Here is a 25,040-nt window from a genome sequence, read left to right as displayed (position 1 = left end):
CCCGTTAAAATCGAACATGGAGTCCCACAGGGATCTGTTTTAGGCCCGGTGCTCTTCACACTGTACACTGCTCCTCTCGCTGAAATTATCAACCGCCATAATATCAGTCATCATTCTTATGCTGATGACACTCAACTCCAGAAGAGTGATACCTCTGAAAAATTGTTGTCGCTCTTGCAAGAAACATCCAACTTCTTCCTGGACATTCAAAACTGGATGACTCCAAATAAGTTACAATTGAACGCGGACAAAACTGAAGCAAACATCCAACTGCTTCCTGGACATTCAAAACTGGATGACTCCAAATAAGTTACAGTTGTGAACGCGGACAAAACTGAAGCAATGATCATAGGAACTAAACAAAAACTGTCTTCCATCACAATTGAAGGCCCGGTGCTCTTCACACTGTACACTGCTCCTCTCGCTGAAATTATCAACCGCCATAATATCAGTCATCATTCTTATGCTGATGACACACAACTCCAGAAGAGTGATACCCCTGAAAAATTGTTGTCGCTCTTGCAAGAAACAAAACTGGATGACTCCAAATAAGTTACAATTGAACGCGAACAAAACTGACGCAATGATCATAGGAACTAAACAAAAACTGTCTTCCATCACAATTGACACAATCAAACTTGGCAGTACATCCATCCCTCTTTCCACGTCAGTCAGGAACCTCGATGTTGTCCTTGACAATACACTGTCCATGCAAAAATTTATCAGTCAGACATGTCAGTCCTGCTACTGTCAACTGCGGCGCATCAGTGCCGTCCGGAAATATCTGTCCACTGACGCAACATCTAGACTTGTCGTTTCTCTCATTCTCTCTCGCATTGACTACTGTAACTCTTTATTGTCTGGTCTGCCTGCTTCATCCATTCAGCCCCTTCAGCGCATACAAAACTCTGCTGCCCGACTCGTCCTCAGAAAGAAAAGATCTGAGCACATCACTCCTCTTTTGCAACATCTCCACTGGCTCCCTGTCTCACACCGAATAAAGTACAAGATCAGCACTCTATGTTATAGATGCATTCACAAAACTGCCCCTTCCTATCTCTGCGGCTGCCTTCACCTCTACACTCCATCTCGTTCACTACGATCAGCTTCGGATCCATTCTGTTTACGCATACCCAGATTCAAACACTTTACTGTTGGCCGCCGTTCTTTCTCTGTCTCTGGACCTTGCGATTGGAATGAACTTCCTCTTTCGCTTCGTCAAGTCTCCACACTCAGCTCTTTCAAGTCTGGCCTTAAAAACCACCTCTTCCCAAAATAGCCTCCCTTGCCTGCCTTTCCTTGTCTAGTTTCTACAGTTTCAGAGTTATGCATGCGTGTGAATGACTGGTGCGAAAGCGCTTTGATTTGTCTCTTCACAAGATTCAGCGCTATATAAATACCATTATTATTATTATTATCTTATTAAATTCAAATGTCACCCAGCTGTCTCATAAGATATATGTGCCACCCACCTGTCTAATAAGATACATGTCATCCAGCTCATGTGACAGTATCATTCCAGTCCTACTTCTTTGCTGTGTCTGGAGAAAACCTGACAGTGAGAGTTCGTGATTTGACCTTCCGAGCCATGTTGCATCAGGTAAGAAAGTACTGGTATATGTTGAAAAGAAACGATATGATAATATAGCTTACATTCTTGAAGAACGTCTTTGGTAGTGTTTTGTAGCGCTCTTGAAATGGTTAATTAAAACGTGTCTATATATATATATATATATATATATATATATATATATATATATATTTAAGTGGTATTGCTGTCCATTTTTAGAAGCACATGGCCTGTTAGAATTTGAAGAAGAAGAAAAAAATATATACATATATAAATGATATATCTATATTTATATGTATATATATGTAAGTATGTGTGTACGTATATATATAGTACATGTACTGCCATGGCATATGTTAGTAAATGGATAGAAGATAACAAAAATGTATGCAATATGGATATCATCCTGGTAAGAATCAGTTGAGGTGATAACATTTATGCATTCAAGAGTTTCAGTTTCAGTAGCTCAAGGAGGCGTCACTGCGTTCGGACAAATCCATATACGCAACACCACATCTGCCAAGCAGATGCCTGACCAGCATTGCATTCAAGAGCTGTAACACAGTGAACTGAAAGAGTAGAAAATACAGATGGTGCAACATAGTGGTAAGTGGTGTGTGATATTATGCTGTATGATATGTATATGAACATATCTCTCATGTGCAATATTGTAATGCTCATCAGTCACTACTGGTGGATCTTAAGTAAAACCAGATTGACAGCAAACTGATTGATGTCTGTTTCCACATACACACACAAGCCCACATGCACACGCGTTCACACACACGCACACATACACACACACAAACGTACACGCACACACACACAGAGGTACAAACGCACACCTGCGTGCGAGCACATACATAAAGTGAATAAGCACAGTTAGCAAATAACAACAATATAAAACGTGCAGATGTTCTATTGAAAACCTCATTGTTGATACTGCATATGTTGTTTATGCTGGAGGGGGGGGGCGGGGAGGAGGGGGGGGGGGCTTCGCTATATAATGACATGATGACAGTATACAATTGGGTATTTGTTCTGAATCAGCCCTGTTGTGGCCTGTTTATGGTTAGCTAGTATATAATCAACATGATTTGATATGTTCTGAGTGATGTTTAAACCGTGTGTTTATTATTTCAGGAAATCTCATTCTATGATGACAAAAGCAACACCACTGGTGCATTAACCACCAGGCTGGCTACAGATGCTTCTCTCGTACAAGGAGTGTGTAACTTTGTGTTAGTTTTTGTTTGTATGTTTTTTGGTGTGTTTTTTTCTCAGAATTACTGTCTATATACTGTTGAATAGTGCTACAGTTTAACTGGGAATTATTATGTATAATGGCAGTTACAGGGAAAAAAAGATTTTGAGTTATATATTATTTTTTACAAAAGCTTAAAAATTATGTGTATATGTGTGCACGTGTGTGTGAACTCATGTGAGTTGCAGTTTAAGGCCAGATTATGGAGATTTTCTGGTACCTGAGCACTAAGAACAGAAAAGTTGCAAAGCTCCATTGTCTACCAACCCGTTATGTGCCTACAATGTCAGCTGTCGTCCTTCACAAAGTGCTCCCCCAGTTCGTATAAAATACACATATAAGACATCATGCATCAATTCCGATTTTTTCCTTCATCGAAGTTCGGTTCAATGAACATAACTATACTTTGAACTGTTAGTTTGATGTGTCTGGATTATAAAGACACTTTTAAAATGAGCACTCGTCAGGTGTAAGACCTCTTTGACACAGGGACTGCCGCGGTTTGGACATCGGCCAGTAATCCACAATTTCTATTATAACCAAGGTTGAAGGTGCAAAAGATGAGAAATATGTTTCTGTTTTTTCATGCTTTTTGTCACCGATCAGATGATAGACTTGTTCACAGAGGAAGCAAACTGACATGCACAACAGACGGTTTTTGTTAGCACATGGGCAGCATGGACTGAGTGTTTTGAAAGATCTCCTACCTCTGTAATGGAAAGGTCTTTGGTGTCACAAAGCTTGACTGCGCAGTTTCTGGGTATACTTTGACCGTTTATGTTAACTGAGCTAATGTTTATCTTTGTCGGAACGGTTATTCACTTACATGTCTGGAAGAGTTGTGATAAGTTATGTTGTTGTCATAATCTTACAACTTGTTTTATTTTCATCTGCGGGAAAAACTAAAATGCATGTTATCTGCAGCTAGTTCTTGTTTGTTTTCGGTTTGGTTGTCATCCTGTGGTGGTGGAAATTGACATTTTTGTTGCAGAAAATATATCCTGATCTCGAAAGGCCTGAACAGTTATCCGCAATCAAAATAATTCAGAAAAAAAAACCGATTCAGAATGCCCACAAACACCTTCACAAAAACATTCACTTTCTTATTGTATCCATTGTAGTTTTTGTGCTAGAATTTTCTTTTTATTGCCTTTGATTTCTCAAATACCCATAGCAAGAGGACAGCACATTTTCTTTACAAATTCTTTGTCACTGAATGTTTAAACATGTTAGTGTTCGTTCTAAGTGTATGAACCAAGCGCGTGTGTGTGAACACGGATGTGTGTGTGTGTGTGTGTGTGTGTGTGTGTGTGTGTGTGTGTGTGTGTGTGTGTGTGTGTGTGTGTGTGTGTGTGTGTAGTTTTAATGTCTTTACCAAATAAATAATTATTTGTTGTAGACTATATATGCTGTTCTCATCATCTAAATTTACTCTTACCAATGCTGTTTGTGTGAAAAATGCTATATCTTATCAAATAATTGCCACATTTAAACATTTTGTCTATAACATCATATATATGGTAGGATAAATTTGGTAGTCCACACTGGATTAGCTGATTAAAAAAGATTTCTCTGGTCTGATTTCAGGCAACAGGATCTCGACTGGGTATGCTCATCATGAACTTAGCCAACTTGGGAACTGGTCTCATCATTGCTTTCATATATGGCTGGCAACTCACCTTGCTCGTCATTGGGTTCTTGCCACTGATCATCCTCGGTGGATTCCTCGAAGTCCGCATTTTAGCGGGTGTAGCTGGCAGCAACAAGGCTGCACTTGAAGAAGCTGGAAAGGTCAGTATGGTCAAGTGTGTCATTACCTGTCATAGGTGTTTCAGATTTATGGAGGTGTCAAAGCGTATGGACTGATCCATATACACTACACCACATCTGCTGTTTTGAAAAAAAAAAACCAAAAAAAAAACCAGGCTGGTGCCTCATCTTTGCATAAACCCAGCATGCTGATCAGGCCTTGAGAGCCAATGCTAAGTTACATAAACCATTGACATAACAAGAGAGGCAAGGCCTTCAAGACTCACTTGTGATGCACTTTTAAAAAAAATGTAATCGTTAAAATGTGCTCTGTATTTGCTATTATAAGCTTCGGGTTAAAAAAAGAAAAGAAAAAAGAAAAAAAAAGTCCAGAAGGCAGATTCGAACCCTGCGTGTTCGGGTGAGAAGAAACTGTCTTACCCAATACACTATCGTGGATCCTTATCTGACGTTCAAAAAATTAACATTTAAACAAGCTTTTTTAAAGGGCGATAAATCGAACGCTGTTTAAATCTTATTATTCTGGTGAATCTTGGGCTTTCAAAAAATCTTTTAGGGCAATTAAAAATTCTTTGTAAGTCCGCGGTAAAGGAGACGCGGCTATTGGCTATCGCCACAATCACACTGCAACATTGAGCCGTTTTCTCTGGATCTAGATAGTTGTACAAGTTTAGTTACACCCGCCGGGAATGTACGACACGGTAGATTCAATTTCTCTTTTATGTTCATTCTAGTTTTACAGTTTTAAAACTGTTATGAAAATTGAGTAATTTGTTAAACTAATAACATGTAGATCCAAGTACAAGTACTTCTAAACGTCGTATGAAGTGAAAAGGACTTTATTTTGAGAAAAGTCAATACTGGAAATTTTTACGTTTCATTAAGGGTATAAACTCTCATGGTTTATTATTTTTAACTGTGAATTACGACTGATTTTGTGGATATTTTTATGGCAGTTTGGGGCATAATCCAGCAAGTGGTGAGGCGTTCACAAATCTTTCTCTGAATAAATATTTAACGGTCTCCTTCTCCAACTTTCCATCACATGTTATCCTGTATTGTCGATTGAATATAGGATTGAACGGGCAGGTCAGCAACTTGAAACAAAATGGCGTCCTTCGCGTTCGCGAGGAATATGAGAGAGAGAGAGAGAGAACTCAGAACTCAGAACTGTTTTATTGTAGAAGGCCTTCTGACCCATTACAATGTTGAGCACACACACACACCCCATCCCACACCTCCAGACCCCTTCCCACATCTCCCCCACCACACACACACACACACGCGCGCGCGCAGACTCGATTTTGTAAAACCGGGCATGCAAACACATGAATCGAAAATTCAAAAAGGTAAATGCCTTCCATCGTGAGCAAGTCCGCTTAAACATGTACGTTCGTTGTTTTAAATGTATAACAGAACAGAACTCAGGTTGTGCCCATTATCATAATAAAGCAGCACGACGTTTATTAGAGTGATAAATAAAGCGACCTAGATCATGAAGGATTTTTGTGTCATGCATTATAAATTCTAAACTTTTGTCAGAGGGATGTTTCGTGTACCAACATGGAATATATTTATGTCGCAGATCGTTAAGAGATTTACAGTAAAATAAAGTGTGTATCTCGTCTTCAATACCAGCGTTACATAGTGGACATTTCAGGTCGTTTGGACTGACGAAAGCAAATCTCATCTTGTGTGTACGGATATCCGAGGCTCCTATTCTAAACCTTATAAGCACATCTCTTATGTGTTTATTTTTAACTGCTGTAAAGTAAGATTCCAGTGATATGGATGATTTGAAATTTCGATAAACGCTGAACCTGCTGCTGCTGTGAAGATGTTCGTGCCAGTTTTGACTATGGCAATCGATCAGTCTTTGTTTGAAATCATTCAAGAATCCTCTTGCATTTTCTACACCTTGATTTTCCCAAACAAAGCCGAATCCAAATTTATACAAAGTGTTTCGTACCTGAGATGCCCAGCACTCTTTGTCTTGATCACATAGCGATAGAAGCATTTTATAAGATTTACGAGGAAGTCTATTTTCATCCATTCTTGTAAGTCTGATCCAGTACTTTATACATGACAAGAAGGAATATACATACAGAGGGTAACGACCTGTCTCGCCATACACCATGTCATTTGGTGATCTTGGACTCACATTAAGAAGTTTTTTTAAAGCAAACATGTGCACTTTTTCTATTGGTGAAATTTGCATTAATCCCCAGATTTCAGAGCCATATAACAGAATTGGTTTTATTTGTGAATCAAATAATTTAAAGAAAATACTAACAGAGAAATCGTCAAGTCTCCATAACGTTCTAAATATTTCTATTACACCTTTCCGTGCTTTCATTGCTATGTCATCCAGAGCCTTCGAAAAAGATAATCTAGTGCTGAAAAACAAACCTAAGTACTTATAAGAATTGACGATTTTGATGTCGTGACCTTCGTATGTCCAGGTTTCCTTCCGAGCAATGTATCCACCATTTCTAAAAATAATTATTTTGGATTTATCAAGGTTAACGTGTAAATCTAACTCGGAAGCCTTCATTGCCAGCACATTCAGTTGGTTCTGCAGACCAGTAACTGTATCAGACAAAAGCACTATATCGTCCGCAAAAAGTAAAATAAACAGTTCAATCATATCAGGATTCAGTTGTATGCCATGGCGTCCTTTCTCGATTATGTCCGTGGCAAGATCATTTATGAACAGAGAGAAAAGTAAAGGACTTGTAACCTCCCCTTGTTTTAAACCTTTTTGACAAAGGAAAGCTTCGGTTACCCTACCCCCCCAACGTACTCGAGCTTTAACGGTTTTATACATACTTTGAATGGTTTTTAATATTTTCCCTTTTAAGCCAGACTTCCGCAGTACGGGCCACAGTTTTCCATGTGAAATAAAATCGAAAGCCTTACGAAAGTCAATGAAAGCTACAAATAATTTTCTATTTTTAAGCAAATATTTCTGTACCATTGAGAATAGCGTAAAAATATGGTCAATTGTTGAATGATCTTTTCGAAATCCGGCTTGTATATCACCTAATATGTCCTTACTTTCAACCCATTTTGATATTCTCTTGTTGATAATATGGCTGTACAGCTTTCCACATATGTTCAAAAGTGAAATGCCCCTGTAATTGTCTGGCTTGTGTAAATCGCCTTTCTTGTGCAAGGGTTGAATAATCGATTCAGTCCAAGCTACTGGGTACTGACCCGAAGAAAATATGCTATTAAACAGTTTCAAAAGAAAAGGAACAATTAGCTCACTTGAGTGTTTAAAAAGTTCGGGTATAATGCCATCTGGGCCGGCTGCTTTATTGTTTCTTAGATGACGGATGGAATCGAGTATTTCTTGTTCAGTTATATCACTGTTCAGTAGGACATCGTCCTGATTGTCACTTTCTTCAGTTCCATTCCCAGGTTCAAAGCCAGTGAAATCGTCGTTTATCGTATCATTGTCATTCACACCAAAAACCTCTTTAAAGTGTTGTAACCATTCATCATCTGAGATGTTTCCAGTCTGTTTACTTTTCTTAGAAAATTGTTTGATATTTTTCCAAAACTGCTTGGAATCATTAATATTCCCTTCAAGTTCAGCTCTACATTTTGCTTTGTACGCTCTTTCTTTATTAGCCAATAGCTTTCTGTAAGACTTTCTGGACTCAAAATACGCATGCCCATCTGCAGTAGGATCGGCTCTCTGTTCACGTCTAAATTCACGGAGAGCTTTCCTTGTGCCCTTCCGATGTTCATGGCATTCTGAGTCGAACCAAATGTTGCCTTTTATGGCTCTAGCACATCCTCTTTTTACAAGCATGCAAGAAGCGGCGGATTTTAGAGTAACTGAAAACAAGTCGACTGCTTTATTGATGTTTTCATCAATCAGGTGTTTGGCTTGTTCAAGAGAAGCAATATTTTCCGGTAAATTGATACAATAAACGAATTCGTCACGTTTGTCATCAGACCAAATGTACCTAGAAATAAATGCATCTGTTCCCCCTTTATACTTTTGTCTATTACACTTTATAAGACATGATACAGGCATATGCTTAGAGTCTATCATTTCTTCTACAAGTATTCTGTGCGATAAATAGCTTAATGAAGTGGAGAAAATAAAATAATCAATGACACTGCTACCAGAGGGAGACGTATAAGTGAAAACCCCATTTGTGTCTCCGTCACAAACACCATTCAAAATGTACAGATCAAAATTAGAGCACAAGCAGAGTAACTTTTGGCCATAGTCATTGATCACTGTATCTTGTGAACAACGGTCAGGAATCGATTCGTGGCCATCGTCAAAGTCAAACTGAAAACCATCGTGTGTGTCGTCTGAGGAAAAGTCAGCACTAAACTGTTCTGGGAATTTGTTACCAGTCCTGGCATTAAAGTCTCCACACAAAATGAAGGAAGCATCCTCGTGGTTTTCAATAATGTCAAGTAGACATTGTTCTAGTATAGAAATCCCATTGTCTGCCTCACTTGTCTCGTAAAATGGACTGTTGAGAGGATTTATGTAAATACTAACAATAAAAACACTAGACTCTGTTCCAAAAAGTTCTTTTTCTGCTTGAAGAATAATTATATTATCGTATTTTGTTGGAAATTGTTTAAGGAAAGGTACATACTCATTGTTTACTAATACAATGACACCCCCACTCCTCCTCCCCTGATGTGAGAGCTTTATCGCTGGAGCAACGTAACATGTATGTGATGGGAATAACGAACATGTGAAGGACTCTACAAATGTTTCTAACAGACAAATGAAGTTAAACTTTGAAATAAAGGAGACGAAACTGGTGTCTTTCAGTTTAGACACTATTCCTTCAACGTTATATGAAATCATTGAAAACTGGGAGTCTTTTGAAATGCCAGTGTTAGGGTCAGGGCCATACCATCATTTTTTGCCTTTTTCTTTCGAGGTGGTAACTTTTCGGGGACTAGCGCGTTTGCTCTGTTTGTTGTTTCTTATCCAGCTGTTGGGGAGGGAAGACTGTCTTTCAAGTGACACAGATTGTGACCGTGTGATCACCAGTCTTTTCTCGCCAGTCAAGCTGCCACGGCGCTTCTGCCGTTCATTTTGCACGGGAGTCACACGGGGCGATTTCTCCGTGCAGCCAAGGGAAGGGGAATCCCCGGCATTACATAGCGTGTTGACATTGGTGTCGGAGGTCACGCTGCTTTGCGTTGAGGGGCCGTCTCCATGGTCAGCACGGGTCGCGTCGTCCTTCGGGGTGGCAGGGATGTTGGGTGGAAGCCCTTCATCATCCGCGTCATCAGCCAGGTCATCTTGCTGCTGTTGAACGTCCAAAGCATTCATCACACTGCTGTCCCTGTCAACCCGATCACCAGACTCTACTGCACTGTCTCTACCTCTCTCAGTGGCTCTGTCTGCAGTGGCGTTGATGGCATCAGTGGCATCCTGTCTGCATGCAGTGTCACCGCGTGCATCTTCAATGCTGTGGCTGTCGGACGTGGTGACAGCTGGGTCACAAGTCGACGCTTTCTCTTCGGTAGAGGGCTGGGGAACAGTGGGGGGAACCAGAAGGACATCCGATCTGACACTGCCAAGGTCAGACTGGTCGTCGTCATGGCAGGAGTTGTCCTTTTCCAGTTGGTCGGCTCCGTTGATTTTGTTGTCTGTCCTGTTGTTCGCAGCAGTGAGCTGGTGTGTGTCGTGTCGAGTATCACCTTCCATACACTCGTTCGGTCTGTTTGCGTTGTTTGCGTTGTTTGTTGAGGGTGACTGACGCGGGGAGTCTTTCCTGTTTGCAGCTTCTTGCGTCAGTCTGTTTTCTTGATGTCTTGAAGAAGAGCGGACAGACTGTATCACTTCACTGTATGATCTCGTCCCAGGAACCACTCTTGGGGAATAGGCTTTATCGGCTTTATCTCTGGGGCTTAAAAAGTTGCGCTCATTCCTCTGACTGGAAGCATGGGCATTGTTTGAAATGTCCAAGTGCTGGCTGTGATGGACATGGTTCCAGCTGTTCCACATATCACCATGAGCCTGTTGAAACCAGTCGTCAGCGGGACGATATCTTGCTGTTTGGCTTTGGAATTCCTCGTAGTTGTACATAGGAACATAGGGTGTGTGCTGATATTGAAAAGCTTCCCTACCAGCATTGTAGTCGAGTTGTGCAGTGGGATCGTTCTCAAAGCTGTCTTGCTGGTACATATCGTACTCTTCCTGCCATCTGGAGGAGGGCGCTGACTCCACTTGGCTGTATGGCTGGCTCTGGTGGTGGATGTGTTGAGAGGGAGCGTGGTGTCTGTGTGCACTGGATCTGTTCTCTTCGGAGTCGCATTGCTGCCTGTTGTCAGTCTCCTGCTTCCTGTATGTACTCGATCCCCTGTTTCTTTGGTGGTCCCCATATCTGGTACCAGATGCTGTTCGCTGGTTATGAAAATTCGCATGTTTTGCGTTGAACGGGCGATGTCGGTCTGTGCCCCCATTTTCTTCTCTGTTCTGCTGTCCGGGTCGGTCGGTCGTCCAAGTCATCAGTGTACAGATGTGAATGCTTGTCTTGGACATACAGTCTTTCTTTCTTGAAGTATGCAATCTTCCCTGCTGACGGTGGTGTATCTCCTCTCTCTGACGTGTTGTGAGGTCCGCGGCGATTCGGATGTTCTCTCTTCTGAGGAGATTTCTTAAGTAGTTGTTGCTCAGAATGTCCATCTTGTCTGTCCAGTTGCGGAATCGAACGATTAATGGGCGTGGCTGTGAGGAGTACTGTCTCTAGCTGCCGACGCGATACGCCTTCTCAATGTCTGACAGACGCCATGAACTGGAGGACGATGAACGATTCAAAATGTCAACAGCTATTTCCGCACTTTTTCTGTTGCTTTCCAGACCGGTTTCACGAACACCTAGAAACTTCAGATTGTTTTCTTTTGAGTTCATCTCCAGTGTGTTCATTTCTTTCTCCATTCTGTCCAACCGTTGATGAACATTGACCTTGTCTTCCTGCATAGCATGTATCTCGTTGCTGTGTTCATAAACGACATTTTGTAGGGTCGATACCTCTGACATCAACTGTGATATATTTCTTTGGAGGTTCCCGAAGATGGTTTCCATTTTCTCACACAGACTTGCGGATTGTAATCGTAGTTCCTCCAATATCTGGACAAATCGTCTATCCATAGCAGTGTGCATTTCATGTTTCCAGTTTGTGTTGCTTTCGGGACCAGGATTCGTCTCTACGTCCATGCAGATAGGGAGCAGGATAATAGCCAAGCAGTATAATACTGTCAGTGTCAAACAAACACTCCAGGCAACACGTACCTTTCTTTTATCTTTCTTTTGTCTGTGTAGAAACGAAGTCCTTCCTCTGCCGAAAATCTTCTTCAACGTTGGGTAGAAATTTCCAATGCATGCTCGATGCGCCTCTGCAGTAATAGGCATTTTCCTATCCTTTTTTCCCAGCCAGTAACAACACAACACACTGAACAGTTAACTCAGAGAGAGAGAGAGAGAGAGAGAGAGAGAGAGAGAGAGAAACGTATAATTGGTCTGTTCTTAGCTGCCTGAATATAATGTTTCGATTTGAAGACAGTATTGACTTTGTTTTTCTTTTTTTGTAATTAAAAGGAAAGACATACAAATTCTGGACAGAGCACATACAATGACACTAACTACACCATCGACATGTTTACTGCTTTAGAATGCTTTAAAACGGATACTTAATTAACAAGAACGAACTTTAAAACAAATGAATCGACAGCACCTCTCAATTTCAGTAGCATGCACTGGTCTGCGCAGATCTAGAAAACCAGCAACATGTTGGGTGTGTATGAGGCGATGGCAACTTCTCCGTTACCACGAGCTTTAAAAGATTTCTTAAATAATCGAGATACATCAAAATAACATGATTTAAACGGTGTTATCACATCGAATACCATAATCATTTTATCGCGCTGATAAAGCAAGTTTAGATACGAATTTTGGTTGTTAGTAGACAGATGTGTTTTGGTGCTGTAAGTCTTCTTGTATCCAAACTTAACGTACTTTGTTCAGTCCGACTCTAATACCTTTCCCCTCCAAGCTTGATAATATCTACTACAGAATATCTTCTTTTTCAAAGCTTGATGATATCTAATACAGAACATATTCTAACGCTATTTCTCTATTTCTTTTTTTTTATCCCCTTTTTTGTCATTGGATAAAGTGCGTATCACAAATGAGTCTTGAAGGCCTTGCCTCTCTTGTTTTTTTCTAGTATCAGAAGCCATTCTCATTTCTTATTTTTGATGGTTTCTTGGTTTGTTTCAATAGACAGCCACAGAGGCCATTGAGAACATGCGTACGGTCGTGGCCCTTGGCAGAGAGGTCACGATGCATGAGCGTTTTACCAAACATCTGAGAGGCCCTTACAACGCCGCACTGAAGAAAGGGCATATTGTGGGCTTTGCCTTCGGCTTCTCCCAGGGCTGCATGTACTTTGTGTACGCATCAGCTTTTATGCTGGGTGCCTATCTCATCGAGGAGTCAGAGATGACCTTTGAGGATGTTTTCCTGTGAGTTGAGGGCATTATGCATGCTTACATTTCTTTTCTTTCCTTTTTTTAAAAGTATTTTTCTGGTCTGAATCTTTCTTCCCCTTTTTTATTTTGATTTTATTCAATTAACAGTCACCTTCTGATCGGAATCTTTTGAACATTTGCATCTATACCCCAACAGAAAGTCAGAGTGTTTTACCCTAAACTTCCATACATATGTAAAGATTTTATTTCATTTCAGTCGACATGCAGTTTTGTATTTCTTAGAATTGTTTAAATCCAGTAGGTTATAATAATCATCAGTTAAGTACGTGTATTGAATTAAAAACTCAGTCATATCTTATATTAAAAGAGAAAGTTTCACTTGGACTGAACTGTTTGAATTTCATGTCCAACACAGTCAGTGATTACCTGTACAAATCCCAAAATCAATTGAAGATAAAGCAGTGAAGTCTATAGTCATATGTGTAAACCAATGACAGAATTAAAAAAAAAAAAACGAAACAAGGATGGGTGTTCGAGATCCCAAAGGTAATCACTTTGATGATTGTCATTCTGTGTCAACACTGCTAGAAGCTTGTGGTTCACTTAGCTGTTTTATCATGATTTTTGGCATACAGGCATATATTGTACCTTTCAACAAGTTTAGGGGCCATTGTTTTCACTTTCCATGGTCTGTTTCTCCAGAGTGTTTGGAGCCATCGTGTTTGGTGCCATGGCTTTGGGAAATGCCAGTGCCTTTGCCCCAGATGCCGGCAAAGCTCAGGTGTCTGCCCAACGCATCATCAAGCTCCTTGACAGTGTACCCAGCATCAACAGCCAGTCGACAGAGGGCAGAAGGTTGCCTGTAAGTAAACTGTTACGTCCACTGCTGACACCCGCGAAACACGGTATGGCTGCCTAAATATTAGGATATAAACGACCATTTTTGTCAAAGCTTGCTTACTGAGTGAGAAGAAGACGACAAATCTGTTGGCTGTTTTCTGGGTCTTTTCGAATATCAAAATAATCCCTTTTTTATTTGTGGACACAGCCATCACTAGATACTCATTGAGCTTTGGACTGGCACCTGGCGGTGAAACACCCAGCAATGCTGTTCTTAAATATCTACAAAACAATGCCAAAGTGAGCCTTATTGTGCTTGCTTGTCTGAATGGAAATCGACCAAGACTCTTTTTCAAGTCACTGACGAACTTTTTGGCAACTCTAAATTTCCTGCCATTCCTTCAACTATCTCTCTATCTGATCTTCCTAGTAGATTTGTGAGTTCTTTGATCAGAAAATTTCAAACATTTGCTGTGAACTGGACACTGATTCTGCTTCTGATGTTCACTCGGATACTTTCAATGTTGTCCCATTGACTGATTTTGAACGAGTCTCTGAGAACACAGTGAAATATTTGCTTAATCATTATCCACTTAAATGTTGTGGTTTGGATCTTGTGCCTGCTGATCTGTTCTTACTGTGCTCCAATGGTCTACTTCCAGTTGTCACAAAGATTGTAAACATCTCTCTGTCCACAGGTTCTTTTCCTGAAGATTTTAAACATGCCCAACTCACACCCCTACTCAAGAAACCTGGTCTTGACGAAGAAATCCTAAAGAAATACAGACCTATTTCAAATCTACCCTTTCTGTCAAAAATGCTCGAAAGAGTCGTCCTTCATCAACATCTCAGTCATTTGTCATCCAGTGACCACCTTGAGGTATTTCAGTCTGCATACAGACAGAATCAAAGTACCTCTTACACATATCCAACGCATTATTGTCCAGCCCCAGCAACAGGGATGTATAAGTTTTGTGTATGCTTGATCTGTCTGCAGCCTTTTACACAGTAGATCATGATATTCTTCTCAACCATCTTCATCATACTTTTGGAATCTCTGGCACATCTCTCGATTGGTTTAAACCTTACCTCTCCAACTGCACTCAAAGGGTGTACATTTCCAGGTCTCACTCTGAATCCAGACCTCTTCCTGTTCGATATGGTGTTCCCCAAGGTTCAGTTCTTGGTCCAGTATTATGTAGTCTGTACACTCAGCTACTGTCAGACAACATGGATGTGATTTTCACAAGTTTGCAGATGACAATTTACTCACTAAAGCTTCTTCCCCAAATTCTTTTGATATCCTCTGGAAAAAAACAGATATGTGCATTGTTGCTGTGTAGGAGTGAATGCTAACAAACTTAAACTAAATAACATTAAGACAGAAGCCATACTTATAAGTTCTAAATCTACACTTAGTCATATTTCACACCATACCATGACTATCAGTGATTAGGATATCGGCTATCAAAAATATGCCAGAAACCTTGGTGCATTTTATTTTTATTCAGCTCTGTCCATGCAGGACCATGTCAATAATTTAAGTAAAACTGCAAACTTCCATCTGAGGAAAATCTGTACCATTCGACCACATCTAACTAGTGAAGCATCCACTCAGCTTGTCTGTTCCTTGATCCTAAATCGCGTTAACTACAGCAGTTCAGTACTTGCTGGTTTACCTTGAAAAATGCTGCAAGAATCATTTCAGAAAGTCAAAAAACTATTACGCTACCCCACTCCTACGTCAACTTAATTGGTTACCCATCCAGTTCAGAATTCAGTACAATATTGCCATATTGGCTCATCGCCATTTTGAAGGATCTCCCCCATCTTTCTTATCTTTTGTCCTTTATACTTGCACCCCTTCCCATTCTCTCTGTTGAAAAGCTCCTTCAAGTCCCCAAAACCTCTTCAAAGACATTTGGCCAAAGGGCCTTTCAGTATCGAACGCCTTCTGTCTGGAATTCTCAGTCTTGATCTCCGGCATTTACCAACTTTGTCCACTTTCAAAACAAATTTGAAAACCCACCTGTCCAAGCAGGCCTTTGGGTGAGGTAATACGTAGTTGTTTGTCTGCAGTCTTCCCCATCCTACCTACCCCACTTGACCCTCTATTGAAATCATCATGTTGTGTGTGTGTGTACCTGTGCCTGGGTGTTTTACTGTGTGTGCGCGCGAGCATGTGTGTCCGCGTGCAGTGTGTGTGTGTGTGTGTGTGTGTGTGTGTGTGTGTGCGTGTGTGTGTGATCACTCATATCTGCTGTTTCTAGTATTGGTGTTTTTAGATACACGTATGTGTTATTTTTCATGTGCAGGGGTATGTTATAATGCACAATTGTACATGTATTGTTTGAGCCCATAAGTACTGTCTATTATTATTTTAAGTAATAGTAGTAGTAGTAGTAGTAGTGTCCACTGGATCGAAACTTACACTTACAAGAGAGTATGATGTGACAATTCATTATCTTATCAGCCCAACATACAAAGTGGACTTCGATCAGGAAAGGTGCTAATGTATGTCCCCAACACGCCTCTCCCCTAGTATAATTTGTAGGATCGCGTCTGGGAAATGTGAAGAACAGGTAATTATTCAGTTACATGGGAAAATTGACGCATTGTGTATGATTATAAAGAAAAGTTTGCGTGCTACATTACTTCTTTTCTTTTACCTTTTACGCTGTGACCAAAAGATCCCTTGGCAAATAGTTGTCACTGAGCATAAAGTAGATTTCGCACCGAAAAGGATGAATTGTATCCTGTCAGTCTGTACATACATTTCTGTTGACAGGTTAAGACACAATCCTCTCTCTGTACCCTCATTTCAGAAAAAAATACCCATTTTCTATTCATTTGTCATATTTATCAGTGTAATCATTTTTGCTGTTTGAAGGATGGCTTCAGATCCGAAGTGGTTTTCAAAGATGTGGAATTCCATTACCCATCCCGGCCAGATGCCAAAATCCTGCAGAAGCTGAACATCACCGTGCAGCAAGGGCAGACAGTAGCTCTGGTGGGTTCCAGTGGCTGTGGCAAAAGTACCACAGTGCAGCTGATTGAACGCTTCTATGATGCTGAAGAGGGATCTGTGGTGAGTCTGCTTCACTTTCTTGAGGAAATCTCTGGTTAACTAGCACCGTAATTTCTGGCCTACAAGGCGCGCCTATTTTACCAGCACTTATCTGTTGATAGCACCTTATCTGTTTGCAAATTACAAATACCCTGGACACAACTCAAATGCAGTATGGGCACATTGGATACAACAAAATGACAGTAGCTCACTTGAGTCTGGACTGACAAATCTCACACAAAAGACAACCGCTCAAGCCACTCTACCACTCACTTCCATGTTGAACTTTCAGTCCCGATATGACAGTCACAGTAAGAGTTTCAAGACAAACCATAAATCTTGCCGAAGACCAAGCGAGAAGCATGTAATGCTGAATTCAAAATGAAAGCTATTGCACTTGCCGACAAAAAAGGAAATAGTAGGGCTGCCTTCGACATGGGAACCATCAATAGTCTGCACATCTAAAAGACCAAAGACTGAATTGTGATGGGTGCAGATGACTCCATGACGGCAGATTGCTGAAGACATCAGTCCTCAGGGAGGAACACCCGGAATTTCTACAGAGGCTCTGATATTTTGTTTTTATCTGATACAAAAGAGTTGGTATTTTCAGCAGCGGATGAATATTTCAACCGTAAGTGAATTGCGAATCCAGCATTTCGCATCACTGACATTGTAATTTTTCTTATACTTCACAGACCTTACATTTTTCTAAAACTTCACAGACCTTACATTTGTGTTTGCGACACATGCTTTTTTCTCTGTGCCTATATGTCTTATCAGATGTATGCACCTTATCTGTGAGCAAATTAAACTTTTCTTTTTTTAAGTAGGGGTGCGCCTTATGTTCTGTATCTCCTTGTAGGCTGGAAATTGTGGTGCATTCAAAGACTTTTATGACTTGGTCAAAGGCTTTGTTTGATGTGTGTAAAAGTGGTTTGAAACAAGATTTAGGTTACTGGCTAATGGGGAAAATGCAAAATACTTTCTGAATGGCTATATCTTTCTCTGAATGGAAGCAATTTTAGAAGCTTGAACAGAATTTCAGATTTCATAAATTTGTAACTCCCAGATTAACTTCTAATTGATTTTTGACATTGATCACTTTATACACACACACACACACACACACACACACACTCACACACTCACACACACACACACACACACACACACATATATATATATATATATATATATATATATATATATATATATATATATTCTTAGTGTTCTTTTCCCTCAACTCAGTGAAGAATTATTGGGGGCAGAAGAACTGGTCACCAGATTTCTCCGGATCTATCAGCTGTGCCTATCTCAAAGTGATTTTTATGTCAACATTGTTGCTTTCATTGCTGCAGACCTTGGGTGGATGCAGTGTGAAAGAGCTGAACCTGCAGCACCTGAGAGCACAAATAGGCATTGTCTCCCAGGAACCAGTACTGTTTGACCGGAGCTTGGCAGAAAACATTGCATATGGCGATAACGAGCGAGTGGTGTCAATGGATGAAATCATCGCTGCTGCACGGGCTGCCAATATCCATGAATTCATCGCTGCTTTACCCAACGTAAGATTTACTGTTCTTCTAGAGTACTGAAAATAGTTTCAAATACAGCAGGATATTTCTATGTCACAATTTATGTAAAAACAAACGTCATTTTATCAGAAAGTATTATTTCACCCGTGTGTGCATACGTGTGTGTGTGTGTGTGTGTGTGTGTGTGTGTGTCTGTCTGTCTGTCTGTCTGTGCATTTGCTCGTGTGTAAGTGTGAGTCAGTGTGTATGTGTGTGCATGTATACTCATGCATGTGTATGTGCATGCATTCAGTGGTGTGTACACCTGTATGCCGGTACATTTAAACATTTTCTTCCTCTGTTACCTTGTAAAACAAATGAACACATCATTGACAGTTTAATCTCATTAAGATTGTCAAGCTGGTGATGTTTAACTGTAAAGCTGCTGATGTTTTCAGGGTTCATCTGCTGATATTTAACAGGAAGTCTGTTGATCTGTTTTCAGGATTAATCTGCTGATGTTTAACAGGAAGGCTGCTGATCTGTTTCCAGGGTTCATCTGCTGATGTTTAACAGGAAGGCTGCTGATCTGTTTCCAGGGTTCATCTGCTGATGTTTAGGGTTGCTGGTCTGTTTTCAGGATTCATCTGCTGATGTTTAAGGTTGCTGGTCTGTTTCCAGGGTTCATCTGCTGATGTTTAACAGGAAGGCTGTTGATCTGTTTTCAGGATTCATCTGCTGATGTTTAGGGTTGCTGGTCTGTTTCCAGGGTTACGATACGCCAGCAGGAGACAAAGGAGCCCAGTTGAGTGGTGGTCAGAAACAGCGAGTGGCAATCGCACGTGCCTTGGTGCGCAACCCTCGTGTTTTGTTACTGGATGAAGCTACATCGGCTCTTGACACTGAAAGTGAAAGGGTAAATGCATTGTTTCCCTTTTCTTCCCAGATTTTGTGTTTTTTCTGATGAGTTTTCAGGATTTTTAGGCGCCAGCAGGAGAAATGTGTGCAGTAGACCATGCAAGTAATGAATGAACAGGCACTTGTGGGACGTAACTCATACTGACTGCTTACACAGCCAACATTTGACGGTCTCTGTATCTTTATGTTTTTGTACACATCAAATTTGGAAGATGATTTTTTTTCTCACGGGAATATTTAGATAAAATAGCCTCATTTTTCTTTTCCTGTTTTCTTTGATAATCATTTCAATACAGTGAAAATACTGTGATCATTTGTCAGATGTGATTTTGAGTTGCAATTGTCAGTACTCTGTTGAGTTTGTGTGAATGTATGTGTGTGCAGTGTGTTGCTGTTGGTTGTTGTCACCAGTCTTCCTTGCCGCGCATATTTTGCTTGTGTTACTTATTTTGTGCACTGTATATATATATATATATATATATGAGATAAAGGCACAAATATGAAAAAAAATATGTACAATATCTGTATTGTTTTTGTTTGATCATAATCATTGTGATTATCATTGCCATGATTTTGTTGCTGATAGTATAAGTCTTTGTGTGTGTATATATATATATGTGTGTGTGTGTGTGTGTGTGTGTGTGTGTGTGTGTGTGTGTGTGTGTTTGTTGTTTGTTGTTTTGTTTTTTTCGGTTTCGTTTTGTTTTGTTTTTCAATAAAAACATCAGCATTATTAAAAGATTAATTAACAGTTTTATTATTTTACTTTATCATTATCAGTATTATTATCACGATGACGATTACTGGTATCATCATAACTACTGTTATTATTATGTTTATCACTATGTACCAGATCGTTCAAGAAGCTCTGGACAAGGCAAGAGAAGGCCGCACCTGTATTGTCATCGCCCACCGCCTCTCCACCATCACGAACGCTGACAAAATCTGTGTGATCCGTCAGGGGGTGGTCACTGAGGAGGGTACACACAATGAACTGATGAACTTGCAAGGGTTTTACTACAAGCTGAACACGGCACAAGCCAGGCAGAAGTAATGTGTTGGCTTCTCGGTATCTTCAGAATGTTGTGGATATTGGTGAGCCCTGGATGTGATGTGTGAAGGATGTTAACCTGTTTCATATGATCCAAGCCTGTGCATATTATTTCTCTCATGAACAATAAGTGTGGAGTATCATTGCAACTATGAACATTAAAATGTATTAATATGATTCTTGTTGTGGACAATAATGAATTTTAAGCAAATAATATTTCCACTGTTTCAGCACTTTTCTTTCAATTGAATGTTGACAAAAATTTCAGTCTAATTCAGACTAGTGATTGAATAATCATGAACATATTTTTAAGCTGTTAGGTCTAACATAAGTAAACAGCTGGATAATGATTAAAGTTCAAATCTTTGGAAAACGTAAATTAGCAGAAAATATCCTAGTTTAGTCGTTGCCAACTGAATAATGATAAAAATTCAAATCCTTGCAAAATATAAATAAAATCTTTGCAAAATGTAGGCGTGCAAAAATCTGCTCAGTTCATTTATTGACCATTTGTCAGAGCTCATTTCTAATTGTAATCTGATATTGATAATTACTTATACTTACTGCTTTTAACTCATATCACAATTGCTCCACTGATATTTACTTGTTAACTCAGTTGTATAATCATGTATATCATGATTTGCCTGTAACTTGAACTAGCTTTTTATATTTTATTGTGTATGTTGATCATCTGCTTTAGGCAATGTTGTTACAAAAGTACATAATCATGCTGTGATGTGATATGGATTTTGAGAGATGAAGTGTTTCATTTCAGTTTAAAGATTCGACTTATTTTTCTGTCTTTGGAAAAAGACTTCATTCTTTGTAATGAAAATGATCTGTACATGAAATGCTGAGTATTTCAGCTGCTTATGCTTTGAACTGCATTATTGTGTAGATTTTGTTGTTGTTTTTTATCAAAGATTTGAAAAATCCTGCTCATTCTGTCTCGCAGCATGAGATACTGACATTACTTTGAAATATGCTTGATTTATTTTGCAACATGATTTGTGAATCGCTGATGCTCATCAGCATGAACTGAAATCGAGTGCCTGAAAGTTCACCAGAAAAATGCAGATTGCTTTGTGAATTGTCTCTTGACTAGCAAATTACTTTGCTCCGGCTTGGCTTTCAAAGACTTAAATAATCATGTGTAACTCACCACTCATGTACTACTTCACATGACCTTGAACTTACTGACAATTAGATTTACTTTTTTCTTCAAAGTAAACCCTCGAGCAGCTTTGAACTGAAGTAAACTCGTCCGTTTCTTCTCACTGGTTTATTGTGCCTTAAAAAAAAAAATAGCAGACTTTTGGATCCACTGATCCAAGATGTAACATCCAGCAATACTAAACACATGCACACATGCACACATACATGCAGGAACGCATACACACACAGCGGCAGTCACACACACACACACACACACACACACACACACACACACACACACGCACACACACACACATTCAAAGTCTCCTGTGATAACTCTGGCAAGAAAAATTAGCTGGCAGACAAATGACCAGTTGAAGTTTTACGTCTACTTTGACGTGGGAGAAGACCTGATTGTGTTTGGAAATATCAGAGAGGAACAATTTTTCAGGCATCAAAACGTTTGTCAGTCTGACTGCAGGTAATGATTTCCCATGTGACAGAGTCCCCATAGGTGCTTTGTATGGTTACTGTACTGTTTACAGTGTGACCAACAGCCTATGCATGCATACAATTAATACTGTCTGCTGGATTACCCAATTTCCACAAATACATGATTATTGCGGTCTACTGTGTAACCATTGTCAATGAGTGAATTGAACTGTTAATGTTTACAGTGTGTTTCAGTGTCCACAAGTGTATAGGATTGCTACTGTCAACCATGTGACAAAGTATCCATATGTGTATAGAATTGTTATTCTCTTCGGTGTGACCATAAGTGTATAGAATCGTTACTGCATACTGCGTGACCAAGAGTTGATCAATGCTTAAATCATTAGTGTCTACTGTGTGATTAAGTGTCCATCAGTGCAAAGAATGGTCACCGCCGACTGTGTCACTAAGTGTCCATCAATGCACAGAATTGGTACTGTTTAACATGTGACCATGAATCCATCAAAGCATAGAACTGGTTTGTTTAACATGCTACCACTTGTCCATCAAAGAATAGAACTTGTTTGTTTAACATGCTACCACTTGTCCATCAAAGCATAGAACTGTTTTGTTTAACATGCTACCACGTGTCCATCAAAGCATGAAATAGGCTGTTTTTGAACATGTGACTGAGTCCTTCAAAGTATAGAATTAGTGCGGTTTTTAACGTGTGATTATGAGTCCATCAGTGCATAGAATTGATGCTGTTTAACATGTGACCATGAGTCCATCAAACCGTAGAATTATTGCTGTTTTTAACAAGTGACTATGAGTCCATCAAAGCATAGAATTGGTGCTGTTTAACATGTGACCATGAGTCCATCAAAGCATAGAATTGGTGCTGTTTAACATGTGACCATGAGTCCATCAAAGCATAGAATTGGTGTTGTTTTTAACATGTGACTATGAGTCCATCAAAGCATAGAATTGGTGTTGTTTTTAACATGAGACAATGAGTCCATCAAAGCATAGAATTGGTGTTGTTTTTAACATGAGACAATGAGTCCATCAAAGCATAGAATTGGTGCTGTTTAACATGTGACCATGAGTCCATCAAAGCATAGAATTGTTGTTGTTTTTAACATGTGACAATGAGTCCATCAAAGCATAGAATTGGTACTGTTTAACATGTGACCATGAGTCCATTAAAGCATAGAATTGGTGTTGTTTTTAACATGTGACAATGAGTCCATCAAAGCATAGAATTGATGCTGTTTAACATGTGACCATGAGTCCATCAAAGCATAGAATAGGTACTGTCTACCAATAGCTTACCTTGAGTTACATTATTGATGTAAGTTCGCTAGTTATTCCAAACGCCTCCAAAATGATGGAGAAAAACGCCGAGAACACTGATTTGGTCTATTTTCAACGACCAGTGTTATGGATGATACTACTTGGAAAAACAGAAACAGCTGACCTACGTGTGAGCCAGGTTTTTTTTCTGTTTTGAAATCTGACTAAAGATATGATCATAAGCTTTTAAATTTCACAGAAAATTACAACATAGGGTTACATATTTTTAGATTTAAAATTAAAGAAAACATTTTAACAAATTTGGTATTGACATAAGTGTCATATTTTTAGAATCAAGAAGATCCACTCATACAGTGAAGAAATTGACTGAATCGAATTAAAAAAAAAAATAAAAAAAAATAAATATATATATATATATGTAGAGAGAGAGAGAGAGAGAAGAATACTACAAAAATTGTCTAAAGCTGACAAAGGTTCACACCAGTGTTCTAGCGTATGTGTGTTGATGGGAGAAAGAGGATGTAAGGGGATTTAAGTTATAGGCATTGCCGTAATTTCTTTATTTGCAGTAATTCCAAGGTTGGTGCCTCCGTCTGATGTAAAAGGCAACAAATATGTGTCAGTTTCATTGCCACCACCATTGACGTCTTCGGTACTGCCATCATCATTGTCATGTTAATCTTTGTCATCGTCCGCCCCTTTCTCTCGTCTTTTTCTCTCGTGTCATTGTTCGCTAAGATATGTGTGATGAAAAGACAAGAAAACAACCCCGTTGACTCAGGAAATGATGTTGTTTTCAATAAAAAGAGGGACATCCCACGTTTTCTCGCACAATGCTTTCAAGCACTTGAGAACAAAGCGTGGCAGGGCAACATCCATTCTTTCTTTCAGTTTTCACTTTCTCAAGGAGTGGTCACTGCGTTCGGACAAGTCCATATAAGCTACACCACATCTGCTAGACAGATTCCTGACCAGCAGCAAACCCAGCATACTTACATAGGCCTGAGTGCACCCATCAAAGTGGATTTCGTCTACAGATTTTGCCAGCGGACAACACTCTCGTTGCCATGGGTCTTTTTCAGTGCGCCAAGTGCGTGTTGCGCACAGGACCTAGATTTATCGTTTCATCCGAACGACTAGACGCTCAGTTCGATTTTCCAGGCAAACTTGGGAGAAAGGGCGAGAGCAGGATTCGAACCCAGATCCTCACGGACTCTAAATTGGCAGATGAGCGTCCTAACCATTCTGCCACATCCTTTCCAAAGGAATGACATCAGCACCCAGTGTTCCGTGTTAGGCCGCTTCTTTCAATCACAAGCTTTCCCGTAAAGTAGGGGAAGGCGTATGTGAGAAAGCGTGGGCTAACAGAGGCTATGAGTTTTTTCACTAATGCCTTTTGTAGCTATTTTGATGGCCACCACAGTCATGATAACAGAATTTCCCAGTTGTTTCTGAATTAAATCAGGAAAACCATATTTTACAGGACTGGCGAGATGCGTAGTTAGTTCTCTGTGTGTGTGTGTGTGTGTGTGTGATAGCGCGTAATTTTCCGGCACACGCGTTTGTATATGTGTACAAATATGCGGTGTGTTTGTGCGCACACTCGCTTTTTCATCACCTGTGTATTGAAACGCACACATACGCACACGCGC

The 25,040-nt window shown here is 39.9% G+C and overlaps 1 protein-coding gene across 1 annotated transcript in view; it reads left to right on the top strand.

Moving 5' to 3' along the window:
* LOC143274960 (ATP-dependent translocase ABCB1-like) overlaps nt 1-24,825 on the top strand; it is a 60,796-nt gene extending 35,971 nt beyond the window's left edge. The window contains exons 20-28 of the mRNA XM_076578979.1: nt 1,523-1,600; nt 2,714-2,797; nt 4,422-4,625; nt 12,883-13,124; nt 13,794-13,953; nt 16,822-17,019; nt 18,360-18,566; nt 19,285-19,431; nt 20,287-24,825. Of these exons, the coding sequence (XP_076435094.1) occupies nt 1,523-1,600; nt 2,714-2,797; nt 4,422-4,625; nt 12,883-13,124; nt 13,794-13,953; nt 16,822-17,019; nt 18,360-18,566; nt 19,285-19,431; nt 20,287-20,487 (1,521 nt within the window). The 3' untranslated portion in view covers nt 20,488-24,825. The remainder of the gene's footprint in view (nt 1-1,522; nt 1,601-2,713; nt 2,798-4,421; nt 4,626-12,882; nt 13,125-13,793; nt 13,954-16,821; nt 17,020-18,359; nt 18,567-19,284; nt 19,432-20,286) is intronic.
* Nucleotides 24,826-25,040: the final 215 nt, after the last annotated feature.

This window comes from Babylonia areolata, chromosome 2 (genome assembly GCF_041734735.1).
Source record: "Babylonia areolata isolate BAREFJ2019XMU chromosome 2, ASM4173473v1, whole genome shotgun sequence".
In the NCBI taxonomy this organism is placed as follows: domain Eukaryota; kingdom Metazoa; phylum Mollusca; class Gastropoda; order Neogastropoda; family Buccinidae; genus Babylonia; species Babylonia areolata.
The sequence above is the reverse complement of the archived record's forward strand: the minus strand, read 5'-3'. Positions and strand labels throughout refer to the sequence as shown.